This window comes from Neodiprion fabricii, chromosome 5 (genome assembly GCF_021155785.1).
Source record: "Neodiprion fabricii isolate iyNeoFabr1 chromosome 5, iyNeoFabr1.1, whole genome shotgun sequence".
Classification (NCBI taxonomy): Eukaryota; Metazoa; Arthropoda; class Insecta; order Hymenoptera; family Diprionidae; genus Neodiprion; species Neodiprion fabricii.
The window spans coordinates 9,440,036-9,463,778 of record NC_060243.1 but is presented as its reverse complement, the minus strand read 5'-3'; the positions used below and the strand labels follow the sequence as shown (position 1 = coordinate 9,463,778).

General features: G+C 36.5%; 5 protein-coding genes across 9 annotated transcripts; 2 read left to right on the top strand and 3 right to left on the bottom strand.

The window, feature by feature from the left end:
• Positions 1-26: 26 nt before the first annotated feature.
• Positions 27-7,737, bottom strand: LOC124182229 (protein flightless-1). Of its 2 annotated transcripts, XM_046569178.1 has the most exons (23): positions 7,595-7,737; positions 7,286-7,451; positions 6,956-7,066; positions 6,594-6,832; positions 6,177-6,338; positions 5,762-5,982; positions 5,459-5,675; positions 5,084-5,325; positions 4,872-4,963; positions 4,724-4,794; positions 4,369-4,615; positions 3,932-4,117; positions 3,389-3,703; positions 3,104-3,276; positions 2,879-3,005; positions 2,688-2,810; positions 2,384-2,587; positions 2,112-2,233; positions 1,722-1,973; positions 1,499-1,625; positions 1,186-1,368; positions 958-1,071; positions 27-895 (listed from the first exon to the last, which is right to left on the bottom strand). In XM_046569178.1, exons 2-23 carry the CDS (start codon positions 7,346-7,348, stop codon positions 761-763), a joined length of 3,726 nt encoding a protein of 1,241 aa, XP_046425134.1. In that variant the 5' UTR covers positions 7,349-7,451; positions 7,595-7,737; the 3' UTR covers positions 27-760. The 2 variants fall into 2 exon arrangements, with proteins under 2 accessions (XP_046425134.1, XP_046425135.1); XM_046569179.1 differs by lacking the exon at positions 7,595-7,737 and having other exon boundaries at positions 7,286-7,585.
• A 1,865-nt stretch (positions 7,738-9,602) lies between these two features.
• LOC124182148 (mitochondrial import receptor subunit TOM22 homolog) lies at positions 9,603-11,532 on the top strand. Its single transcript, XM_046569023.1, has 3 exons — positions 9,603-9,863; positions 10,222-10,327; positions 10,665-11,532. The coding sequence occupies exons 1-3, from the start codon at positions 9,756-9,758 to the stop codon at positions 10,868-10,870; spliced, it is 420 nt and encodes a 139-aa protein (XP_046424979.1). The 5' UTR covers positions 9,603-9,755; the 3' UTR covers positions 10,871-11,532.
• Positions 11,146-15,558, bottom strand: LOC124182145 (RNA-splicing ligase RtcB homolog). Its single transcript, XM_046569018.1, has 11 exons — positions 15,397-15,558; positions 15,159-15,259; positions 14,878-15,073; positions 14,626-14,756; positions 14,389-14,515; positions 14,198-14,304; positions 13,954-14,113; positions 13,603-13,778; positions 13,386-13,520; positions 13,138-13,302; positions 11,146-12,920 (listed from the first exon to the last, which is right to left on the bottom strand). Exons 2-11 carry the CDS (start codon positions 15,252-15,254, stop codon positions 12,693-12,695), a joined length of 1,521 nt encoding a protein of 506 aa, XP_046424974.1. The 5' UTR covers positions 15,255-15,259; positions 15,397-15,558; the 3' UTR covers positions 11,146-12,692.
• A 137-nt stretch (positions 15,559-15,695) lies between these two features.
• On the bottom strand, positions 15,696-22,499 carry LOC124182144 (pre-mRNA-splicing factor ATP-dependent RNA helicase PRP16). Of its 4 annotated transcripts, none has more exons than XM_046569013.1 (8): positions 21,630-22,493; positions 21,207-21,439; positions 20,724-21,007; positions 19,955-20,562; positions 19,676-19,819; positions 17,098-18,010; positions 16,336-17,011; positions 15,696-16,224 (listed from the first exon to the last, which is right to left on the bottom strand). In XM_046569013.1, exons 1-8 carry the CDS (start codon positions 22,107-22,109, stop codon positions 16,143-16,145), a joined length of 3,420 nt encoding a protein of 1,139 aa, XP_046424969.1. In that variant the 5' UTR covers positions 22,110-22,493; the 3' UTR covers positions 15,696-16,142. The 4 variants fall into 4 exon arrangements, with proteins under 4 accessions (XP_046424969.1, XP_046424971.1, XP_046424973.1 ...); XM_046569014.1 differs by lacking the exon at positions 15,696-16,224 and having other exon boundaries at positions 16,426-16,648; positions 16,731-17,011; positions 21,630-22,499; XM_046569015.1 differs by lacking the exons at positions 21,207-21,439; positions 21,630-22,493 and having other exon boundaries at positions 19,955-20,542; positions 20,724-20,858.
• LOC124182147 lies at positions 18,125-19,355 on the top strand. Its single transcript, XM_046569022.1, has 2 exons — positions 18,125-18,471; positions 18,793-19,355. Exons 1-2 carry the CDS (start codon positions 18,201-18,203, stop codon positions 19,194-19,196), a joined length of 675 nt encoding a protein of 224 aa, XP_046424978.1. The 5' UTR covers positions 18,125-18,200; the 3' UTR covers positions 19,197-19,355.
• Positions 22,500-23,743: the final 1,244 nt, after the last annotated feature.

Genomic DNA, 23,743 nt, shown 5'->3' with positions numbered 1-23,743 from the left:
AGTCTGACGATCAAAATTCCGTCAATTACCTTGACGCCCCAATACTCTACAAGATTAAAACTGAACCGTATTATCCTATTTGAAAGAAGTTTTAACAAATTTGGCTGATATTTATGATTGCTAGGTCCAGCTTCGTTTATGTAAAGGTGTTTTCAAAAAATCAACTTCATGTCAAAATTAAAGGAAAACCAAACAAGAGGAACCATACCTGTGAAATATTTGTGATAAAACTTAAAAATGTCACAAGTACAAACAGCATGCATTGGGGGGCTCATATTTAAACCTTACTTAAGATGATGCACATTTGGTATGCACACTGAAAACGTATATCATTGCTACTAAAAGATGAATACCTGCAAAAGTAAACTATATGGAAGACTATGGTTGTTGTTGATGTCAAAAAATTGAAATCCAATTATTGAAAAGAAATATTAGGATATCACATGAACAAATTTCAAAATTATATGAGAGAGAGCTAAATGTAATCACAATAAAATGATATTGTTGACGAGGAAAAATTATAATAGCATACATGGCAAAAATAATACGGATGCAAATGGATAAATAGATTAACAACTAAAACAATCAAATACCTATGTAAACGTTACATGATTGGTGTTATAACACGCAGATAATATCTGTTCGCAATATTTAAAAAAATTACGCACGAACTTGATAAGTAATAATGAGCAAAAAGTAGTTTATAAGTAAAACATAATATGGAAGCTCTGTGTTTGAACACGTCTCTATATACGGGCATTTACTCTGGGGGTCGTTTGTGCAATCCCCAACCGTGAAAGCACTTTGTAAATCTTCGAGACTCCTTACTTTTGGCAGTGAGGAACAATTTTCGAGGCCTATCTGGCTGCTTAACACGCAAATGCTGTATGTAGACCTATATCAAAAACATATTCGTTTGAAATTTTTTTCAATGCAAATATGCAAGCTATTCCTTACCTGAGCTGACTTATAAGCAAGTTTAATCTCCACTTCCGAACATCGGGCCCCCAGCCAAAGGAATACTTGCTCCCCATTATCTAGCACCATAATATCATCGTCGGCTAAATCATCCTACAAATATATATGATAATTCAATATTTCATCAGATTTTCGTGCATTACAGTTTGTATTGAGTAAAATATTTGGCAAGATTGCAATTTCAAATTAGGATCAGGAAATCATTACCTGACAGAAATCTGTGCATTTTTCACTGATTGTGAAGTAGCCCTTTTCGTTTGAGCACCTAAATAATCTTGTGTAATTCATGTAGTCCGCGTTGGTATCATATGGTTTTTTCCCCCCAAGGCCGACCCAGAAAAAGTTATCTGGTTCTTCACCCTCGTTTAGGACTTGCAGGCTGATCCATGGCTGTAAGAGATTCAATGATTTTCATTTCAAGTAGCATTACTACATTAAATATAACTCATATTTTGTTTAATTTTTGACAGCAATTTGGAGGATGATTTTCGATAAAAAATATGGAACCTAGTTTACTAACGTTGTTAAACATTTCCTCTGCTATTTCTTCCACAAGTCTTGCTTCTTCACTGTCAGCTTTTGACCCGATCCATACGTAAACGATACCAGTTTCATCGTCATTGTTGAAAGGCACATTTAAAATATAGCTACAAATTTTTCATCAAGCCATTAGTTTTCATTAAATTCGAGTTGGAATTATCCGACCAAGCTTGGATTTTAGACAAGTTGTCACATTTACTTACCAGAAAGCAGAATTTAATAAAAAAGGATCTGGATTAACTTGTATTAATCTAGTACATAAGGCACTACCATTGCTTCGGAGATGGTAAAACTCAACCTTATTATTACTAGGTGATTTCACTCCTTTTCGTTTTCCTTGGCGAATGATAAACTTGCGTTTAAAATGTGCCATGAATTTCAGATTTTCTTGTTGCTGATGTGTCCTGACGACCTCCAATTTTTCACCAAATAAAGATTTAAACTTTTTCTGTAAACTAATAGAACGATATGACAAATCATCAGAAAAAAAGTTGATGCACAAAATTCTGATGTTTTTTGCTCATATAAATCCAAAAGGTTTATTAAAAATATTACTGCGTGAAATCTAATTGAGCTAATTGCGCTTTAAATACCTGAACGTAAAAGTAAGCCAGCCCATATTTCCAGCATCTCTACCTTGCCAAAAGTATACCACACATTGAAAATCATCTTCGCACTGGTCATCCCCTTCGTCACTGCCATTTATGTCTAAAGGCTGAACGAAAATAAAATGTCAAAGTACATGAGCATCGCCTGACTTGCGTTGGTTTTATTATGTGCCTCAAGCTGATAGATATTATATCATTTAAATTATTATAAATAAGGTATTTCCTCTATAATTTTTCTGTCAATAATTCTTACATACCATCCAATACCGGCACAAAAATACATAACAGTCACCGCTGTAAAAGTGACCCAATTCTTCCTCCGGGAGTCTAACAAATTTTCGCCCTTCTAAGACAAAAGCTTCCATTGCCTCTAAGTCGTCATTCCATTCTACCATGAGTTGTTGAGCTTCAACAGCTGACATCAGTGGCTGCCGCGGCATAAACAATGCTGAAAGATCTGCCTACGAAATGAAAGAAAAAGTGACAAAAGGTTCATTTTATACCTCCAGTACTATACTTTAGGGAAAAATGGTCTGATATCTCATGGAAACTTTTACGCACTTTAGTATCTTGTTGTTTAGCCCATTTAGTGAGGTCTGCGCCTGTCTTAGCAACGGATTCTGCAGTTCTTGTGAAATCTACTGCAATAACTTCATCCCATCCGGTAAACTTAGACTTGAATATCTAGGAGGGTGATAAAATATTGAAGTAAGTTGCACTCTATAAACATTCTGAATTCTTTTTATAACCACCTGTGATTCTGTGCCCTCCTGCAATCGCGTGACCATAGCATATTCAGGTCGTTCAATCATATTGAATAATTCTTGCGAAAGTTTTACAGCAGCTGCACGGACTAGTCTAGTTGATTTCTTACCAAACCTGTTCAGATTTTATCATATCAACAGAAACAGTATGTAGAGAACAGCAAATGCATGTACAAAATAAAGAAATAGAGTATCCTAATTGGATATACTCACCAAACAAACACATCTAGGTAGCAATCCAATATGTAAACATTACGATTGTTCAAGAGAGTATTGATCAATTTTCCATGTGGCACTTCAACTTGTGGCAATTCCAAGTAACCCATACCGAGTCGCACTTGATATAAACGTGGTGTAACTGGAGTGAATTCCGGATCAACGTGTTCCTACAGAGAACAACTGTTCTAAGTTTCATGTAATTTGGTTGAAAAATTTTATAAGACTGAAGAAGATACACATTTATGCGAATGTATATGTTCAAAAACCGTTGAAACTTACTGTGATTGGGTTTCCTCCAGATAGTTCACCGGTTTCATCAAGAGATTTCCAGAATTCTTCTGTCTCAGATCCCATAGTTTCAGTTATGATGTCTGCTTTATTCTTACGTTCATTCTTATTAATTTTCTCAGCCAACAATCTTGCTTTTGATTTCAGTGTGTTCTTTGCTTTAGTTCCATACCACATAAATATTTTTGTTCCTTTGTCCAATACGAAGACGAATTGTGGATCTAAAGATTCAATAGCTACAGGAACTGGTTCTAAGTGAATTGAAGCACCAGCAGCATGTACTCGATACAACCTCGCGATAGCAGGCTAAAAGAAAAACGAAAATATCTAGTAATCCAAAATAAACATAATATGTACAATCCAGATGGCAGCAGTTGTCGTCAACATTTATTAACATGAGGCATTTATTCGGGGAAATCGATAATATTTGTTCAAAGTGCTGTCCTTAATCTAAAATTGACACTTTTTAATAATGCAATTCTCATAAAGTAGGTATTTACTATACAATTATTTGATAAATTTCAGTATACATACTGGATCTTCGATGGTGTAGAACCCTGAAGATGTTCGACCGCCTTCTATATATGTTACATCTGAATCAAAAAGTAAGAGAAATTCGTCTGACTCATCGCCTTGTTCCTCTCTTATAGTGCGACACTGGGCACCAAGATAGTTTCTCAGATTTACAGCATGAATTGCAGCGCAGGCACGCTTATCCAACTGTTATGTGTAAAAATAATAATTAGACAAGAATCAGTGTGTTATTCTAAATATCAAACACAAATAGGTATCTCATCATCATTATATACGTTGAATTAAATAGATTACAAGATCACAAAATTCAGCCAATTGCAAATTTCAAATAGATATACTATTTATTTTATGATCAATAATTATTTATTCTATGAGATGAGAACGATGTATGATTTTGAAAGTAGAAACAAACAAGTTTAAATCTGTCAATGTATTACCGTGGCTTTTTCTCCAATCCAAAAGTAGATTGACCATGCAAGTGAGCCTTGTTCATCGACGCCTGTTTTGAGTACAATGTAACAGTCACCTTCGTAGAATTTACCATGAGCAACTTCATCGATTTGGTTTGGGAGAAAATTCTCAATTTCCCATATTGCCAGGCCAGGTATCTGACCTGCATCGTCGTCAAAGATCTCCGAATAATCTAGTGGGGGTTTTTCAAGCGTCTCGTCCCATCTCTTTGGCCTAATAACAGTAGAACACAACAAACCATTGAGATTAAAGAATAAATCAAGTTCAATCAAACAAAAGAGTAATGATGAACAATTGAAAATTGAGTTTTACTGCACTCACTTTAACGATTCCGCCTTAGCATCCTCAGAGCCTTTATCCTTATTTTTTTCCTTGGCAATGTCTTTCATACCCTAAAAATATTCGAGCATATTTTTTTCAGCAAATATGTATTTGATGTATTGTATATACGTAATATATTCAAAATTACCTTGAGAATTTTAGCTTGATCCTGATCAGCTTCTTCCTGGTCTCTCCTTCGTCTTAATCTCATTTTACGAGCGATTGGGTCTTTACTGCTATCTGCAAAAATGCATTATAAATTAATTACATGATTCTTTGGTGCTAGAAAAAGAAACCTAAAATGAAGATAAATGAGACAAAAATTCATCCATCCACTTTTTAAATACGAAAACAACATACTGGCTGTTTGAACTGGAGCCGGGACGTTTGCTCCAGCGAGTCGCAACTGATGCTGCAGTGAAAAATCAATGTTGTAGAACTCTATTCCCGATCCTCTTTGGACCTCGGTAGGTTTTGGCGGCATAACTAAATTCGGATTATCCCGCAAGTCAAGCTGATCTAAATCAGTAAGTAAATGTATGGCATCAGGAACTGTTATTAGTCGGTTAGAAGTTAAAATTAATTGCTTCAGTGATCCACATCTGTAAGTAAATCATAAGAAATCATAGATAATAATCATCCGCAATATAGGCTTACCTAAATTCGATTCTAGGGACATATTGATTATCATACTATTGGTATAAGTAAATTCAAAGCACAAGTTATTCGCTATACCTGCATAAGCCCTCAGGTATCATTTCCAAATGATTTTTAGCAGCAGAGAAAACTTGCAGAGAAGATAACTTCCCTATCCCCGAAGGGATACCTTCAAAATCTAATTCATTGTCGTTTAAGTAAAGCCTCCTCAGAGTACTGATTTTGCATAATGAATTCGGTAAGGCTGTCAATTTATTTCGACACAGGTTTAAGGTTTCGAGTTTTTGCCATAAATCTGTAAAAGAAAGAGGAAGATCATTAATAAATTCAGGTTTAATAAATGAATATTAGAATGTTTTGACAAAAACATTGATATCTCACCGATTGCTGTTGAAAGTTCAGTGATCTGATTATCGCTAAGATTAAGTCGACGTAAATTTGGCAGCGAGTAAAGTGCGTCTGGAACTCGTGGCAAATCATTTTGTGACAAATCAAGTTCCTGCAAGTTTGTCAAACTCTCCAAACTTGTGGGGATATTATTTACCGTTCTCTGGGTATCTCGCATTTGTAGCGTAGTTAAATTCATGAGTGAAGGTAACTGTCTAAACCCGAACAATAAAAAAATTTACATTATTAATTCATTGAAGTAAAATATTGGTATATTGACTAAATTATAATTACGTAAAAATACTACAATAAACAATCAATCAATACTGCGCAGCTTAATTCCGTGCATAAATGCTAGTATTGAACTGCATGGAGCAATGTAATAATAATGATGATTTAACATGCAGACCTCAATTGAAAATGTCCTAGAGGATTGTGGTTCAAATTTAATGACTGTAGATTCGCTAAACGCCGAGTTTGTGGTGGTAAAGTCTCCAGTTGATTGTTGCTCACATCCAAGAATAGCAGATCAGTCAAATGAATAAACAGTGTGTTCGGAATCGCTTCGATACTATATGTAAAGAACAATAAAAAGTCGTACTGAAGGTTGAATGATTGTTGAACAGAGTGCGTAAAATAAATTAAACTTATTCGACAAAATATATTTCAATATATTTTTGGAATTTTTTAATGACTTGCGCAAATTGAAGAAAAATATATGAATCGATGCATGGAACGCACTTCATTAAAAATCAGCTCGTAGAAAATGATAAATATTTGCTATAAATTAATATAAAAATATTACTATACAAATATAAATCCTTACTGATTATGACTGAGGTTTAGATTAAGAAGAGATCGTGCCCTTTCCAAACCTTCAGGAACTTCTTTGAGATTATTGTGACTGAGATCAAGAGTGGTCAATTCTTCCAAATGAAACAATTCCATAGGTATGCCACTGCTCTTAACATTGTTATGCCGTATATTCAAAGTTCTCAGGCAACCCAACTCAGTTAACTCTCCGTATAAACGCTCCAATTTATTTTTTACTAAAGAAAGATGTTCCTGAGCGTAGAAAATGTTTGTTTATTAAAAGATGAATACAAGCATTATTCAATTATATAGTTTGTCAAATAAAATAAAAAGGTAAAAAAAGCGAAAAAATAAAATTGGATCCTAGATATTTACCAATTTCAATAGTTTTCCCATTTCCTCTGGTATCTCTGTTAGATTTGTCTTGTCTAATTTGAGCCATTGAATTCCAGTCATCAAGCGCACAGACTCTGGAAATTTTCCACCCTGTTAAAAAATAAAATATTAAAATATAAGATAACATTACAAAAAATTAGAAGTTGTCCTAGTTTGGGGGATGTTGGTGACCCGCTAATCTAGAACATTCTTCTCGAAGTTAACAAAGTATATTGAGTTAATATGATTTAACATCAAAACTAATCGAATAAAATAAACAAATTCCTAAGCTTTCAACGATTTGAGGTCAAGATAATACGTGCAACTTACACTGAAATCATTGCTGCTGAAGTCAACACCGCGCACAAACGGTAAGACCCCAGTATTAGCCATCGTTCGTAAGTAATATTCGTCTCGTTTTTCGTAAATTTTCGTTTCCGTGCAGATGTAATCTATAGACTGTCTCCGATAGCAGCTATGTATTCTTAATCATTTCCTGTTAAATGCCCCAAATAAAACACTTAGAGGTTAAGTTAGCTTAAACTGATCGAGATAACTAAAAACACTTGACTTTTTATGAAACACTCCACATAGTTTACGAGTCATTAGAAAATTTTATGACAAGCGACACTTCCGTACCTGCAACAACTATACGTGCACACTCCGAAACGTAGCCACATAAATCCTAATATCAAACGATATCAAGTTTAGGAGTGTCCGAAATAATCCGACAACTATACTCATCCCACTGACTCAAAACATAAAGCTGGTACTTCGATATCCCATTGCGTGGTGACAGGCTGAATCCTAGTCCTGCCATTGGCTCCAGATGATGGAATACCCCCCACTATACAATGTTCTGTTATCAATGACCAATGATACTCGTCCTTTCATCACCGCTGCAATAAGATTTCAGCTTAAGCCTGAAATAAGATACATTCCTGCGTGTATTTGTATAATAAACACGTATTGGTTTGTCACATTTGCCTGCGTATTCAGTCACACTAAAAAAGCGTAGATACCATGTTGAATTTCAGCGGCAAATACAAAGATTTCTGTAGGATCTCCATGAATATTCAAAACGATCCTACGGCTTGAAAGTCGTGTGAATAGCACCGATTATATACAAGTTTGATTGTTAGAGAATCCGATTCGGTTTTGTCTGACTTGAATCTGTGCACAGACACTGTTGAAGCCATTATATACATACCGCATCCCAGCTTACAATTACCCCCCATTCGTCAACTTGTCGTTTCATCAACCAAAAAGTTCAGAACGATTGAAGATACGGACGTTCGACAGTGTTAGATACACACTCAGAAAATATACTGACTCAAAAAATATGAAGTAACGGTAGAAAAAAACCTGTTTCGAAAATATAGTGAAACTTCCCCATGGCAGACATCTTCGGGACTAAAAATATTTCCTGTTATTGAGGAATGTCCGTTATTGAGAAGAATATTAACGTGTAAATTGTACTCCTGGAGATTTTTATACTGTTCGTTCTAAAGACAAATCCGTTGTTGGGGAGTGTCCGTTAAGAGAATTTTCACTGTACGCGTTTATTTGGTAAGCTCGAGTTCAATGGCATATCATATACCAGAGGAGTTATTTTAATATTTCTGTTCAATAAGCAGTTCTGAGTTAAGCCAAGCCAAATATGGAAAAAATAAACAAGCTTTTATTGTATACTAACGAGTGCAACTCTCGAGATTTTAACCAAGTGCAGAGGCGGATTCTAGAAAAATCGCAGTCCAATAAAGTATCGAGTGCAGTCAGTGAAAAATGCTATAACTTATATGCCGTGTACTTGTAATTTCTTGTAATTGTGGGCATGCTTTGTACGCATGATGTTTTCTCATAAGTTGGTGCAAATTTTTGTCCTAGGATCTGATTTAATAGCATTTTTTACTGACTGCATTTGATGCGCACCGACACGAACGCAATTTTCCAAATTTTCGAATAATAGCAGAAGTAGAATCCTAGCAAAATCGCAGTCAGTGAAAAACGCTATGGGAAAAAATTTTGCTCAACTCTTGCAACTATCCTGAGAAAAACATGGTGCGGACCAAGTGTATTGAACACCACAAGCAACGTTCGTAAGATTCTAAAAATCTCGCTTGCAGTACAAACGTTGACGGGTTAAGAATTTGAAGACGTTATCCCTGGAAAAGTTTTCATGACCGGTACTCTGCGGGTAAGTGGGCCTGAGTGGGCCCGGGACCATAAAAAGTCGTCTTAGCGATGCGGTAGCTTCTTTATCGGCGGAAGTCGTTTGACACGCAATCCCACATTTATATGGCTATGAATCCCACAAGACACAAAAATCCCTAATAGGGTGTTCAACAGCGTTGACTGAAGTTAACAGTCGTTTAGTTGTCTACAGTCAACGAATCAGTGAACGCAAATTACCATTGATTCGAGTTTTGTTTCGAGAAAACAATCGACGTGAGACATTATTTTCTATGTAGTAATATCAAAGAAGATAGCTCGTATTTTTAATCCTATGGTCTTTCTTTTGGCGAGCAATTTCACGCGGCGTGTAAGTCGTTGTCCGTAAAACTAGTTCAAATATCCCTCTGCTTCCCCCGTAGCTCGTCCCTCGCGTATTGGTTTTGATTGACGTTGTGGCGGCGGCATTAGCCGAGCCAATGAGCCGAAGCTGAACGTTGAGAAAAGCCGTCCGCACGAGGGCCGACGAGGACAGGGTCAGGAGGGATAGGTTCACTCAGGGCGAAGCGTTATCGAGTGAACGTTATTCCTTAATTTATATATAAACTATCGTTTTATTATTGCGTACATGGCTTCAGTTGAAGAATTGGATCAATTGGACAGCGGAATGGGCAGCAGCGACGCACGCTCTCCAGAAGTAAAGTCGATCCTCCCGGACGATAACGATGATGAAGAGGTATTGCAACAGGGACAGAGTACCCGTTTGCCCACTTATTTATCAATTTTAGACTACTTGTTTCCCGAATTTTGCTTCAAACTGTTCCTCACAGCCACGCGTTACGTACAGACATTTCTCGCACGTTCTTTCTAGTTCGAATCAAACTGTACATTCAGAGATTTCAATTCTCTAGATATTAAGGCTATGTTCACTGTATATGCATTATGAATTGCTGAACTTCACGTATTATATTCATCATTGCCAACATTTCTAACGTCACTCAAATCATTAGATTCTTAACAAAGAATTCAGCGTAAGATGTTTGATGTGTAACATGTGATATTACCGAAAAATGTATTTCCATGTTTCTACATAGGATGAAAGCCTTGTTGAACGACTCGTCGGGCTCACAGAAATGTTCCCAGAGGACGTTCGTCGACTGGGAAACACACTGGGCTCCAGTCTTTGCAGTTTCGTTAAAGGTAAATGCGTCGTTAGTACTGAACATGTACAGTTGTACTTGGTTTAGAGTGTTGTAATAATTATGCACCTAGGCTAGATGGGAAATAAAACTTGATTCACTTTGCTGTTCTTTGGAAAATAATTCAAGAATCATCTTTTTGCCTTTCAAAAATATCAGAATCTTGATATTAAAATACTGCAAGTGAAGCATGTTGGTTTCATATTTCAGATCATCGTGAATAATCTGTTGATTAACTTTCTGGCATTCCATACAATATTACATATTCATAAATACCCAGAAGCTAAAAATCAAAACACATTAAATAAAGTGTCAAATGTTTGTTATTTTTTGTTAAGGATTATACGGGTTCTCCTGTTCGGCGACTTGGTTATTCTTCAGTTCGTCGGCGATTCTGTTTGCGCCCATAATTTTTGAAGTTGAGAGAGCACAAATGGAGGAAGTGCAGAGAACGCAACAGAAACAAGTTTTGTTGGGGCCAAACTCTGCGGTTTCTAACATGGGCTCACCTGGCCTTCCAATGTCTCCACCTGTTCAACGATAGGCTGCGGCAGAGTTTATCGCAGCTCAATTCAATCTGGATTGAGTTTTTCCACTCAATCAAAAACACCAAGACAACTAATCATCACTCTTAACCATATTACAAGTCGCGTGTAGATCGATTGATACTTGGCCATAAAAGAAATACATGGGAAAAAGAAACCAATAAATACATACAAAAATTGCATGTGCATTCATAGTTCCGAAATTTATCGAAATGAATTCGTATCATCTGATGGCGTTTAAGAATATAATATGTAGAGGTTTTTGTGAACGCTGCACGCTCCAAAGATTCATTTCAATATTTGCTTAGAAAATGTAGATTCATGGCTTTAGCCACGAATAGAATTTATTGCATTTCAGGTGGCCGGAGGTACTTGTACGCCATTTTGACTCTTAGATTATGTTTTACCATCAATTTTTTTATATGTGAACTAATGTTTGCAGATATTAAGATTGAGATTGTACACAATATGACGTCATCATTTTTCACATATCTGAAGTGAAAATTAAATTTCTTGTACAAAACTATTTGTAACAATATTATTAAAATTTTTGCTGCTGTAATCAAGGTAGTACATAGTTTGTATCTAGTTACATCTGTATAATATGATATTTTTTGTTTAAATGTTAACAAAAGCAAAATAAAAAGTTAGTGAATTTAAATAGCTTCTTTGTTTCTCCTTTTAACTTCCCGCTCTTATTTTCAAGTTACTATAACCACCCTTAAAACGAAAAGGTGAGTTATCACTAAATGTCGATAGTTTAAGATTAAAGAATCGTCTCCGACCATGCTCAGATGGATGGCTTGGCATGTGTGTGTGTGCGTTCGTATGTGATCAATTCTTTGTTCGATCTCTGAAACGAATGAATAGATTCGGATGATTCAGCTTTAAAGTCACTTCATTTTACCATCACTAGGGTCAACGCGCGCGCTTTTCTTTAATTGTCTTATAACTTTTTTAATAACAATATTACTGTTAGGTCTGTTGTATTATCACCCGCTGTTAACGCATCGAGTTCCTCGCTCGACGTAAAATCGCTCTTACTAAATTTCTCCATCACTTATTCACTCTTGTCGCTAAATAAATTTATTTGACACGATCGCGTCGCTAAATAAATGTATCTGACACGATCGGGATCGGATGAGCTGCAATTGTTTCTTACTTTTTTCTACGATCTGAAATACGCACATAAACAAACTCCGAACACGACATCGACAGCCAATCAAAATACGTCTATAGCAGCTTCAGAAATAACTCGAACTTCGAGATTTCGTGACAACTCTTCTTTTACGAGGATCATAAAAAAAAAAAAAAATAACAATTTTATTTATTTATTTTTATGGCCTGTAAACGCATCGGAGCGGGAAGTTTTTGAGTCAGCTCTCAAGATCAGCCAAAGCACTTGTTTTTCTTTTAAATTTTCAATGCAAATGATTATAGTAAGCGCCTTAATAATTACATATTTGTGAAAACTAACAATGTTTCGTCTGATCGTATTAGACGAAGAAGTTATATTTGAATGAATTATAAATTTAACTCAATAATAAACATCGCCTACTGCTGTATTTATTAAGAACTGCATTAACTGTCAATAAGAATGGGTAAAATAAATTACAACCGTTCAATAATTAAAAATTATAAATTAAGGAAATATCACAGTTAAGTTGCATAAAGTTTGCGATTTGTTTTTATTATTGACAATAAACCAACCCTTCTATAACAGGGTTACGCTTTACTGAAATGCATTGTGAAAATATCGCAAGATTATTATGTCAATCGCAATTACACAAAATCCGGGAATTCCAATTTTTTTCTGTAAATTTACCCTTTTATGACAGCAATAGGCCTCAGTTTAATGCATTTTCGGGATATTCCGGCCGCGTGACATGTGTTAACTACATCAGTCACATTTTTATAAGATTCAGGAGCCTCCTCCATGACCAAATTCGGTGATGCAACCCTGATCGATATGCCAGATTGTTCCAGTTTGGCTAATACGTCTTTGTAATCCAAGTTTCGTCGTGCCTTTGCACGCGATAATGCGCGGCCCTGGAAATGGTGAGATAATATTGGAACTGTGCGACGCTGCACTGTACTGATATTTTATAATAATAATAATTGTGTGATTTTGAGACCCTTGAGGTGGAATGCTTCAATGTATTCGTCGAGGACCTTCTGACTTTCCTCAACGAATACATTGCAGCAATAATAATAATCTAAACACAAAAAGTTAACTTGTTACTCGAGAATTTGTGAAAAATCTCACCGCTCCGTGACATGTTGACCCAAAAGTTTCTTTCATGCCTTCTTCAGTTCCTGTGAGAACATAACTACATGTCCCCATGGTACCTCCGATCAATACAGGTTGTCCCGTCAACTGATAATCAACTGGAATGAGCGGATGGTGAGGTGGGAAAGCACGTGTTGAACCCTAATAAAACATGTTTACACACATTACACATGAGAATGGTATGAGAGTATCGCTCTTACTTCAGTAAAGATGTTTAATATTACCTTTCTATGAACTAGTAAAGTTTTCTGTTTGCCATCAACAATGTGTTCTTCAACTTTGGCAATGTTATGGGATACATCATAAATTACATGCATGTCCAAGTCATCAGGTGACATGTGAAACTGTTTTGCGAACGCCTGAAAATTTACTTATCATTAGAAATCTAAATATAGCATCGCAGTCTGCATTTATGTCGTTTTGCAAATTGTATACACACACCTGTCTACTAAGAAATGTCATAGAACTACGATTAACCCAAGCAAAATTTGCTGCTGCAGCCATTGACTTTAAATAGTCTTGTCCCTCAGTTGAATGAATATGTGCACATGCCAACTGCCGATCGTTTGTTTCGATGTTATCGCGCTTCATAGCCTTCTCCATTTGTACAAGAGCATCTATAAATTATATGGACATGAAAAATTTTCTCATATGTTTTGATAAAGTACTTAATCATTTTCGTAATGGTATGAGGAAATGTCGTTTGACTAAACGCATTCTAAGGGAATAGTTCTCAAACAGTAATTAATTGCATCAAGTTAGTGATATTATCCACAATAAATAAAAACTTACCAGTAGCAACTTGATGTCCAAATCCTCTGCTGCCAGAATGAATCATGACACAAACTTGCCCTTTGTCTTCAATACCCATTTTGCTAGCTGCCCATTTATCATAGATTTCTTCGACTACTTGAATTTCCGCATAATGGTTTCCTGCACCCAGCGTACCCAACTGTAAAAAAATATTTGTTTAAAATGTTATAAAGCATTATCTTAAGAAACGTGATATCACACCGTTCAATGGCATGTGTCGTACCTGTGGCAGACCACGTTTCTTAGCTCTCATTGACACTTTTGAAGGATCTGCATTGAGCATACGACCATATTCCTCGCAGTGTTCTTTATCCTCTGCCCAAATATAGCCTGGATAAAAAAAATATGAATCGAATAAGTATACAGTTTTTTACTGACTATCACATAATGAAATATGTATTTTGGGCAAGAAACCTTCACGAAGAGACCAATCCATTCCCATTTCTAAGGCCTCTTCCAAATCCCTGGCATTCATGGGTATGATTCCTTTTGATCCGACACCAACAGGTATGTGATCGAACATGCTTTGAGCTAGTTGTTCCTAAAAAATATAATTGTTTACCGATTTCTAATTGAGATGAAACAATTACATGCATCGAAATAACCTTTGAAATCATTCAATGTGAAAAATTGTGTAATTATTTGACGCACTTTTATAGGCTGGACATCCTTCTCAAATAAATTAGTCCTAAGGAGCCTTACGCCACAGTTTATGTCAAATCCTACACCTCCAGGGGAGACTATTGATTTGGGATCATTCATGTCGAATGCCGCCATATTGCCTGAGGTAAATAAGAAAATTTAAATCATTATCTCAGATGGTTAATTTAACGTAGTGTAAAACAAGAGTTCAGACTCATTAAAAAACAGAGAATAGATATGGAAGTAAATATTATGGCTTACCGATGGCAAATCCATATCCGGAATGAACATCTGGTAATCCGACAGACCTCCCTACAATGCCAGGTAAAGCAGCCACATTAGCAATTTGCTTTACTCCTGGTAGAAATCCACCTACCATACCAGGTCGGCAGGAATTGCGTAATTCTTCTAGCATTAGACGTTCCAGGGTATTGTTTACATAGAATATACCTTCGACCTTGATTCGTTTTGGAGCAAAATTTGATTTTGAAAATAGTGTAAATTATGAAATAAGAATATTTATTGCATTGGTGTACTCTCACATTCATATTTGGCTGAAACCCCTTTTTAATTCTCCAGCAGTAATCGTTGATTTTTTCTAGGTACTTCAATTCTTCCTGATACTGACGGACAACCATGTTTCCTTTAAAGATTAACAAAATAAGCAATTTTATTCCACATTAAAAATTAGTATAGCTTCGATTACTTTCTGTTTAGTTCGAAGGCTGACAATTCCTGAAAACCAGTTTTGACAACTTCTTTCAAGATATGATCACTTACTTATCAATTAAGTGCCTGTATCTCGAAACTTTGATACTACTTCTAAATAGTTTTTCAAGTTTTCTGATCACGAATGTCCTTAAAGAGCTGGCAAGTAATGCCGGTTTTTAGGTTAGATTTCAGTTAGGTAGATTACGCGTGTGTTTTTATCGACGGAAACAGTTTAATACGCACCGCCCCGGGAATGAATTTCGGAGTGGCAAAGTTACAAAACAAGCACCCAGATGATTATAACCAGGGAGACTATTATAACATAATGAAAATTTCTGCATGATTAAATAACACATATTCCCAATAAATATCTTAAAACGGTGATCAGATAGGCTGATTCACTTTTTTATTATTGCTTTCTTATTATTATCAGTCAAGTGTACACAAAAATGACTCTCGCTGTATTTCGATTTCGCTCTGTGAAATATTGGATTGCAAAATAAGTTTGTACTTCACTTTTTCCCTCTAATATAGTCCGGTGATATTTTAATTCGTATATTCATTACAATTTCTTATATACTATGATATTCGAATGACATTATTAGTAGCATACACCTAGGTATAATCAAGTAGAATTCAGAAAAAGTATTGTAAACGAAAGCCAGAGAACGTAATACAAGTAAAATCTGGTCGATATATATAAATTTTTCAGAAATGGATTCTTGTTCCTTAACATTTACTTAAAATATCTAATCGCAAGAGACGAGTCATTACATGGAAAACATACCGTATATTACTAGCAAATTTATAATTGATCACAATCCGAATCGGCCGGGAGTTTTCCGATAACTTACTGGTGTGCCAGGGTCTCTTACACCGGGAGTTAAAATCTCTTTCCTGTGAGAAAAAATTTTTATTTTGTATGAACACTTTAATTCTTCACTCAATTTCAGGTACAAAAATTAGGGTTTTAATTTTAATCTCATTTTAGTGTAATAATTTTCTTACTTTCTCACTGAAGCTTGTTCCTTTTCAAGCTGCTCTTGCGCTCTTAGCCGCATTTCTTCCTCGGCAACCTTCATTTGCCCTTCCATTTCATGAAGATGCTGAAGCGCTTGTTGTCGTTTGGCTCTACCGCTACGCCCTGTCTCTTTGACACTAAAGAACATTGGGCCAAGCTCGGCTAGCCAGTGACCATCAACAGCGGTAACGCACTGCATGTATTCTTTGGCAGTCATTACTAGCTCGTGATAAACAACGTAGTCAGGGGTGAATCCCATACCGAACAAGGCAGACGTAGGATGAAGATGACAAGGCATTCCTGTACGACAATTAACGTACTCTCCTATACCTTTGAGACGTGCAGCTTGGTGGAAATATGCTGAACAAATACATTTCCTCACCACATCCCAGTCTGTGCCACAGCTTACAACTTCTATTTTTTGTTGCTTAAGTATCTCTTCTAGTTGTTGACGCACTTCTCTCACTTTTCGCATTGCTTTACCATGTATAAAGTGGTCGTTACACCAAGAGGTTGAATAGCCGTTGGATTTCCACTGGTTGTAAACATTCAGGAATGTCAAGTGATCCGATTCTGGTACCTGGAATTTTTCTCTAGCAGAGTCTGAATCTTCCTCTCGCCCCTTTGGTCTGTAGAAGATTGATGGGACGGAGAGCATTGAAACTGCAGAAACATAAATGATAAATAATTAGGTACTAAAACATCCAAGGATAGATTCAAATGGAGTAAAAAAGCTCCGCATTTTATACCTATGATGAGAATATCAGCAGTGCAGCCAAGCTGAGAGGCGACAATAAGCATTTGACACTGCGGAGGATCCAGAGGAAATTCGGCCATTTGACGTCCGAGTGGAGTAAGGCGTCCTGTATGATCCAGAGCACTTAAGATCCACAACTGATATAAAGAATTCAGTATATTATCTTGAGGTGGAGGATCCATGAAGTGAAAAGCAAGTAGATCCTGCACCCCAAGAGATTTCAGAAGGAGGACCGTGTTGGCTAAATTGGTTCTCTGAATTTCTGGTACTCCAGTAAGAAGTAACTCATCCATGTACTGGCGACGCGTATAAAGGCGATAGCAATGTCCTGGTCCTGTACGACCGGCTCGACCTGCTCTTTGATCAGCATTCGCTCTTGAGACAGGATATACCTGTAGCGCATCCATACCTATTCTTGGATTATAGACTTTCAGTTTGCAGTACCCTGAGTCAACGACGAATACTATGCCATCCACAGTCAGGGAGGTTTCTGCGATATTTGTTGCCACAACGCATTTACGAAAGCCCCCTTCCGCTCGTTGAAATATTTTAGCTTGAAGATCGGATGGTAACTGGGAATAGATTGGGAGTATGGAGAGTGGAGGTGCAGAATCAATTTCTCCGAGACGTTCTTTGAGAGCTTCGCATGTTACTTCGATATCTTCTTGTCCAGGCATGAATACCAGAATATCTCCACTTCGGGGTTGGAGATGAATTTGTAAGACTTGTTTAACCGCAGCATCGACATAATCCTCGACTGAGTTCTTGGCATGTATTATTTCAACTGGGAAAGTACGACCAGGAATTGCAAAAGTAGCTGCGTTGCCAAAGAATGCTGAGAATTTCGTCGAGTCCATAGTTGCCGATGTTACTATAAGCTTCAAATCGTGCCTACGTGCCACCACCTATAATATACATTGACGGTTAATAATCTGATAAAGTAATCGCAAATCGTGAATAGACCAGTAAAAAATAAAAATGTGATTCAAGATTATTGCCTTAGACAATTTGCAATATAGATTAGATAGCATAACCGAACCGTACTTCACCAGATACACTCATTGTTATTGTGACTCAAGTCTTAAATGATAATCAATGGCAGCTCGACTCTTTAAGTCGTTATTATTGGGGAATAAAAGCAATGGATGCAGTGGATATCGTGGAAAAGCATTAGAAAGTACAAGACTGTTTCCATTGAGAGACTCTCGTTGGTTTACGAAAAAAGAGTATAACTTATTTGAAAATGTACTTGATTCTGGTTATATCCTCGAGCTACGTGCTACCAACAAAAATGATGGGCGCAACGTTAATAAAGATATAGCAGCCACTGTGGAGTACGGCATTGTTCTATGGATAGAGCAGCCGGGTATGTATTTAAAAGTTTTTATTCAACTATTCAACAACAATAATCTAGTATCAGTCAAATAACAGGCAAGGTAACAGTTTCACTTCATTTATCACGTTAATGAGATAATTGAAACTAAGTGAACTGGATTGTGACTAATAATTTCACGAGTTTTAAATGAATAGTTCCTATTAGTGAACAGAAACTTTTCATCTGAAAATGCTTACTTTACTTAAATACATACTTTATATTTTTTACATTATCAAAAACACAGTTTTATTTACTTTATATCATCTGTGAATTATAGTTACCATGAATAAATATTTGAATTCTCTGAGGTAGCTGGAGAAAAAAAGGAAGCTATGGTGGTACACCTTGTCAAAGCAAACAACAAGTATCAGAATAAAGGTCGAGGAATAATATTTAGTACTTTGCAAAGTTTCTGGGCCGATGCTACAGAGATTCGAATAAACAATACAGATGATTCAAAAGAAAGCCCTAATGCCTCGTCAATAATAATTGAACGGATAAACTGTGCATCAAAAGGCTCTTACAAATGGACAGCGAGTCGGTCTTTTGTTCGATGGTGTCGTTATGGTCATTCTGTACCTGATAAAGAAATTTGGAAAAGAAGAGAGATGCAAAATGCTGTAATACGTTGGGGAAGCGTTTCTGCAAGCGCAGGAGCACTGCTTTATCTTTCTAAACAGCAACGACATCATTCTGCCGGTAATCATCGGGCATAGAATGATATCTGCTCATTAATAACACTGTTGATATTGTCAAGTACAATGACTAGTAATTCTTTGTGTAATTGTTACTGTAACAATGTAAAGAAAAGTGAGGGGAAATTGTTAAATCGAAGAAATATGTTGCTTCACCCAAAACTTGAATAAATTTCTGAATAAATATTCTATTTTAGTGTTCAGTATTTGTTTCGATTCTTTTTTTTTTCATTTCCACTGCACTTCATCGATTATAAACCACTGTGATAACATGATAATGTTAAACTACCTAATCTGGTATAATCATGATATTTAAGATAAGAACGCTCGTTTTTGAAGATACCAAGTTTGCTATCGATGACATAAATCATGCCCATATTTTGTTACACTGAGTTCGAAATGAAATCGTAATCAAGTTTACCAATATCTTGCATTAGGATTGTGTGAACTAACCAAAGGATAACAGGAGAAATAAATCGTAAAAAGAAATAGCAGCTGACCTCTCTCAGTAGTCCAAATAGTACGTCAGTGGACAGAGATCTTTCATGAGCCTCATCCATGATAACGACGCTATATCGATCCAAATCACCCTCTCTTAAACTCTCTCGTAGAAGAATCCCATCGGTCATGTACTTTATGACAGTCTGATGGAACAAAAATTTTCGCAATCAAAATTAAAATTGTAAGAGTATTACGAAGAATTCTGTTACACATTAAATGGCATTGTTGCAGAATGTTCCCAGAAAATTTTCTAGATTAATTAAATCTCCAGTGCTCACCTCTTTTGAAGTACAATCTTCAAAACGAATTGCATAGCCAACTTTTTCCCCCAATGGTGTAGCCATTTCATCGGATACTCGCTTAGCTACAGACATGGCCGCAACTCTTCTCGGTTGAGTGCAACCTATGATACCGTAACGGCTGTAGCCATCTTCATGCAGGTATTGTGTCAGCTGAGTAGTTTTTCCGCTACCAGTTTCTCCAACTATGACAACAACGCTATTTTCTCTGATAACATTTAACAGCTCCTGCCTCACTGCAAAAACTGGGAGACTTCTTCGCTGGTTCTGAATTGTCTTATGCTTGAAATCGCCGGAGCTTTCGCCAGTGTTAATGTGACGAGCGTACTTCTGCCCTGCTTTGAAGTCAGTATCTTGGCCTTGTTGATCCCCTTCGGCTGGCTTGCCGTCAGGACCGCTTACTCCCATAATGTTTCCAATTGCTGTGCCTGCTAATTCCCAATGCTTACGCTGCGCTCTACGGCGTTCTTTCTGCTCCCTATAGGCCCGTACTAAAGCTGATCCTTTTCGTGCAACCACGGCCATGTCTGAACTCGGATCCCGGACTGGTACCACTGGCTCAGGCTGCTTTGTGAACACGATGCGACCTAATCAATCTCATATCATTTCAACGTAAAAGTTTCTTGTTTTTAAAGATTATTTAAGTGAGACAGATGAGGTTTTACTGAACTTAATGAAGCAAGAACTACAAATTTTACCTGAAAACATTGTAATGAATATAACGTGGTTTAAAAATCTTGCTTCTCACCATCTAAGAAAGGCGGCACTACGTTGTGAACTAATAGATGAACTCTGGCTTCTGCTTCGTCATCAGGATCGTCGTCATGTTCCAGGGAACTTACTACACCCGAAGTCAACATCCTATTGCGCTCCCACAGTTCGTTGTCCTTATTTATTTGTCGCTGCTGAGCTGACACTCGTCTCTCACGCTTTGCTTCCATCTCCATTTCCTTTTTTTGTGCATACTCTTCGGAGACATCAGCAAATGGACGATTTTCGCCGTCATCTAAAGCATACCATTCCCGATCCAGTCTGAAATTTACCCGGATTGAAAAAATATTAGAGTAACAGTGATAATTTTCGTTCAATCTAATAGACTAAAAAAAAATTTGAAAATACGAACGATTATTGTCAGAACCAAAATCATAATATTTTTAGGTAGCTAAAAACAGAAATGTAAAAAAATTTATTCGAGGATACATGGTATTGGTGGTGATGAAGTTTGATATACCTTCTCTGTTCTTCTTCCCACATCTCTCTTTCTTCGCCATCGGTCATCGGAGTTGCTCCAGATGCTTTACGCTCTTTGATCCAAGAGTTATACTTGTACGAAGGCGTCCATTCGCTCCTTACACTATCTTTCGGATCTTTGGATCCATAAAGTTTTGGTGTTGGATGATCCCATGTCGATTTTCGTGGTTCAAAATCATCGTCGTCGTCCCAATTACTTCGAGAAGTTGAGTCCTGAAGTTTAAAATTCCAGAGCGTCATATCAATTATAATAGAACTCTCATAAAAGCAGAAACTATTCTGAATCTCGTATAAAAGTTATTGAGAGAAGGTAATCATGGATATGCACTTGGACTAAGTAACAAGTTTTCATAGATTTAGTTATTCTTGGATATAAACTTTAATAACAGATTTTATTGCTTACCTTTGTTCTGAATTTTGGCGTTTGAGGTTCGTCTTTAAATCTCATCGGCGTTTGACGCACGCTGTCTCTGCTTCGACTTCTATCTCTATCACGTTCCCTATCCTTCCTACGTCTCTCCCTATACAATCGATCTTGAGCATCTATTCTTTGACGACTTAATCTGTCTTCGAATCTTCGTCGTGCTTCTGAATTTACTCCACCAGTATGAGTTGGAGTTTCTTCCTCGTGAAGGCGGTACTTGCGTTCCTTGGGATCGGGGTTGTGATCCGGCGATTGGCTAGTGCTAGGACTAGACCTGGCGCTGCCAGGTTCTTGCGAATTTTCTCTCCGCTTACGCTCTGCTAGTTTGTCTAATCCTAATACAGACGGTTGAGGTTTCTTGAAGGTGTGATCCGAAGCCTTTTTACGAATGATCAGACCTCCGGTCTGATTTGATTCACCTTCTAACCTGTACAACTCTGGATCTGGATCCTCTGACATTTTCACCGCGAAAGTAGATACTTATTTACAATTATTGTTCAGAAAAAGCAGCATTACACTTAAGAACCAATATTAGCGACGCAAAATGGCTGTAAACGTTCAAGTCAACACAAAACACCGTGGCGTTCTTTTTGTTAAAAAATGAGAATAAGGTTAACTTTGGTTGTCGCCGTGATGACAATCCGCGTCTTTCACAAGACCGATCTTAAAATGCGGTTAAATAATCGCAGGTGAGTTATTTCATGATTATCAAATTACGACCGCACGTTAATACTGAAGTTTTATTGAGAAAAATCTCGATAAGAAACGTTTTATACAGCACGTAATCTCGTAAAACACAACAACTTTCTATGCGAATTAAATAATTTCAGAAGTTCCAAGTTTGGTCAAGAGGAGCACTGTTCTTCGAATGCCGATCAATGATGTGTGGCAGCATATGTGTATGCTTGGTAGTCATTTTTCCGGCGCAAATCACACGAACCTTTATCATAAATGTCGTTTACAGATTGAATCAGATTCACCAGAAAAAATAATGTTTGTAAGATAAAACAAAATGAATGATGTGAATAAAACCTCAGGTTTCATAAATACACTCTAATTTTCTACACAGAGCTTCCAAAAATCTACAGTTCAAGAATTAGCATACAACATCTCCATTTTCCATGTTGTTCTGATAAAAGGCGGTCTATGTCGATACTTTTAATTTTAGCGACCTTTATTTAATTTAGAATAATATTTAAAATATAACATTAGTTGCCGATGATTAAAAATAAAAGAACAAGTGGTTAAAAGCCTGTACCGTCATTCAGGCAGTGCTATATTTCAGAGGATCCCAATATTATGCATTTCTATTATAACAGGTGAAAAAAATGTCGCTTAAACGCAACTGTAAATGTTGATGTTTTGTAATTTCAAAGTCTCGAAACATAGTTCAAGTTATTGACTAAGCTAATGAAAATCGATATGCTCATTATGTTGTTATTCATTTTTTGTACACCAAATCTTTAGCGAAACTGTAAGACGAATAAATTTTAATGCCTTAATGCACGTTTCACCCAATTCCACGGAGTCAGCAAACAATAACAAAACGATCAGGGAAAATGACTTACACAAATAACGAAACATAATTGTTACTCATGACTGACCATTCAGGTGCAAATACAAAGGAGCCTAATTATTCAATCGTGAATGCTTGAAAATGTTTTTAGATTAAAGTTCTGATTCAAAGGCTATCATTAGAATTTCAAAGGACTGAATAAGGCATAGAAAGAAAAAATAGAAAAGTTTTTTTTAAGAAAATTCAATTTTGCTCAACTTTTGAACCATAGCCTTTCACAATAAATTATAATTAATCATCCTGTACATACCTCTAAAACCGCGTCACAGTGGCTTAATTCCAATTCAGCTTTGTAGTTAAATATTAGGTCAGCTGTCTTTTATTTGTAATTTGTGAAATCGTTGCTATCCATGAATTTATTTTCAGCGATGACGCGTAAATAGACGTAATAAGAAAATCTAACTGAATAGTACCCGCAGCTGGTGAAGTATTCGACAGGCGTAAGTGAAACACCAGTACACATAATACCGTCAATTAAAAGCAGCTGCAAGCAGGTTCAGCCGTACTATACGTTTAA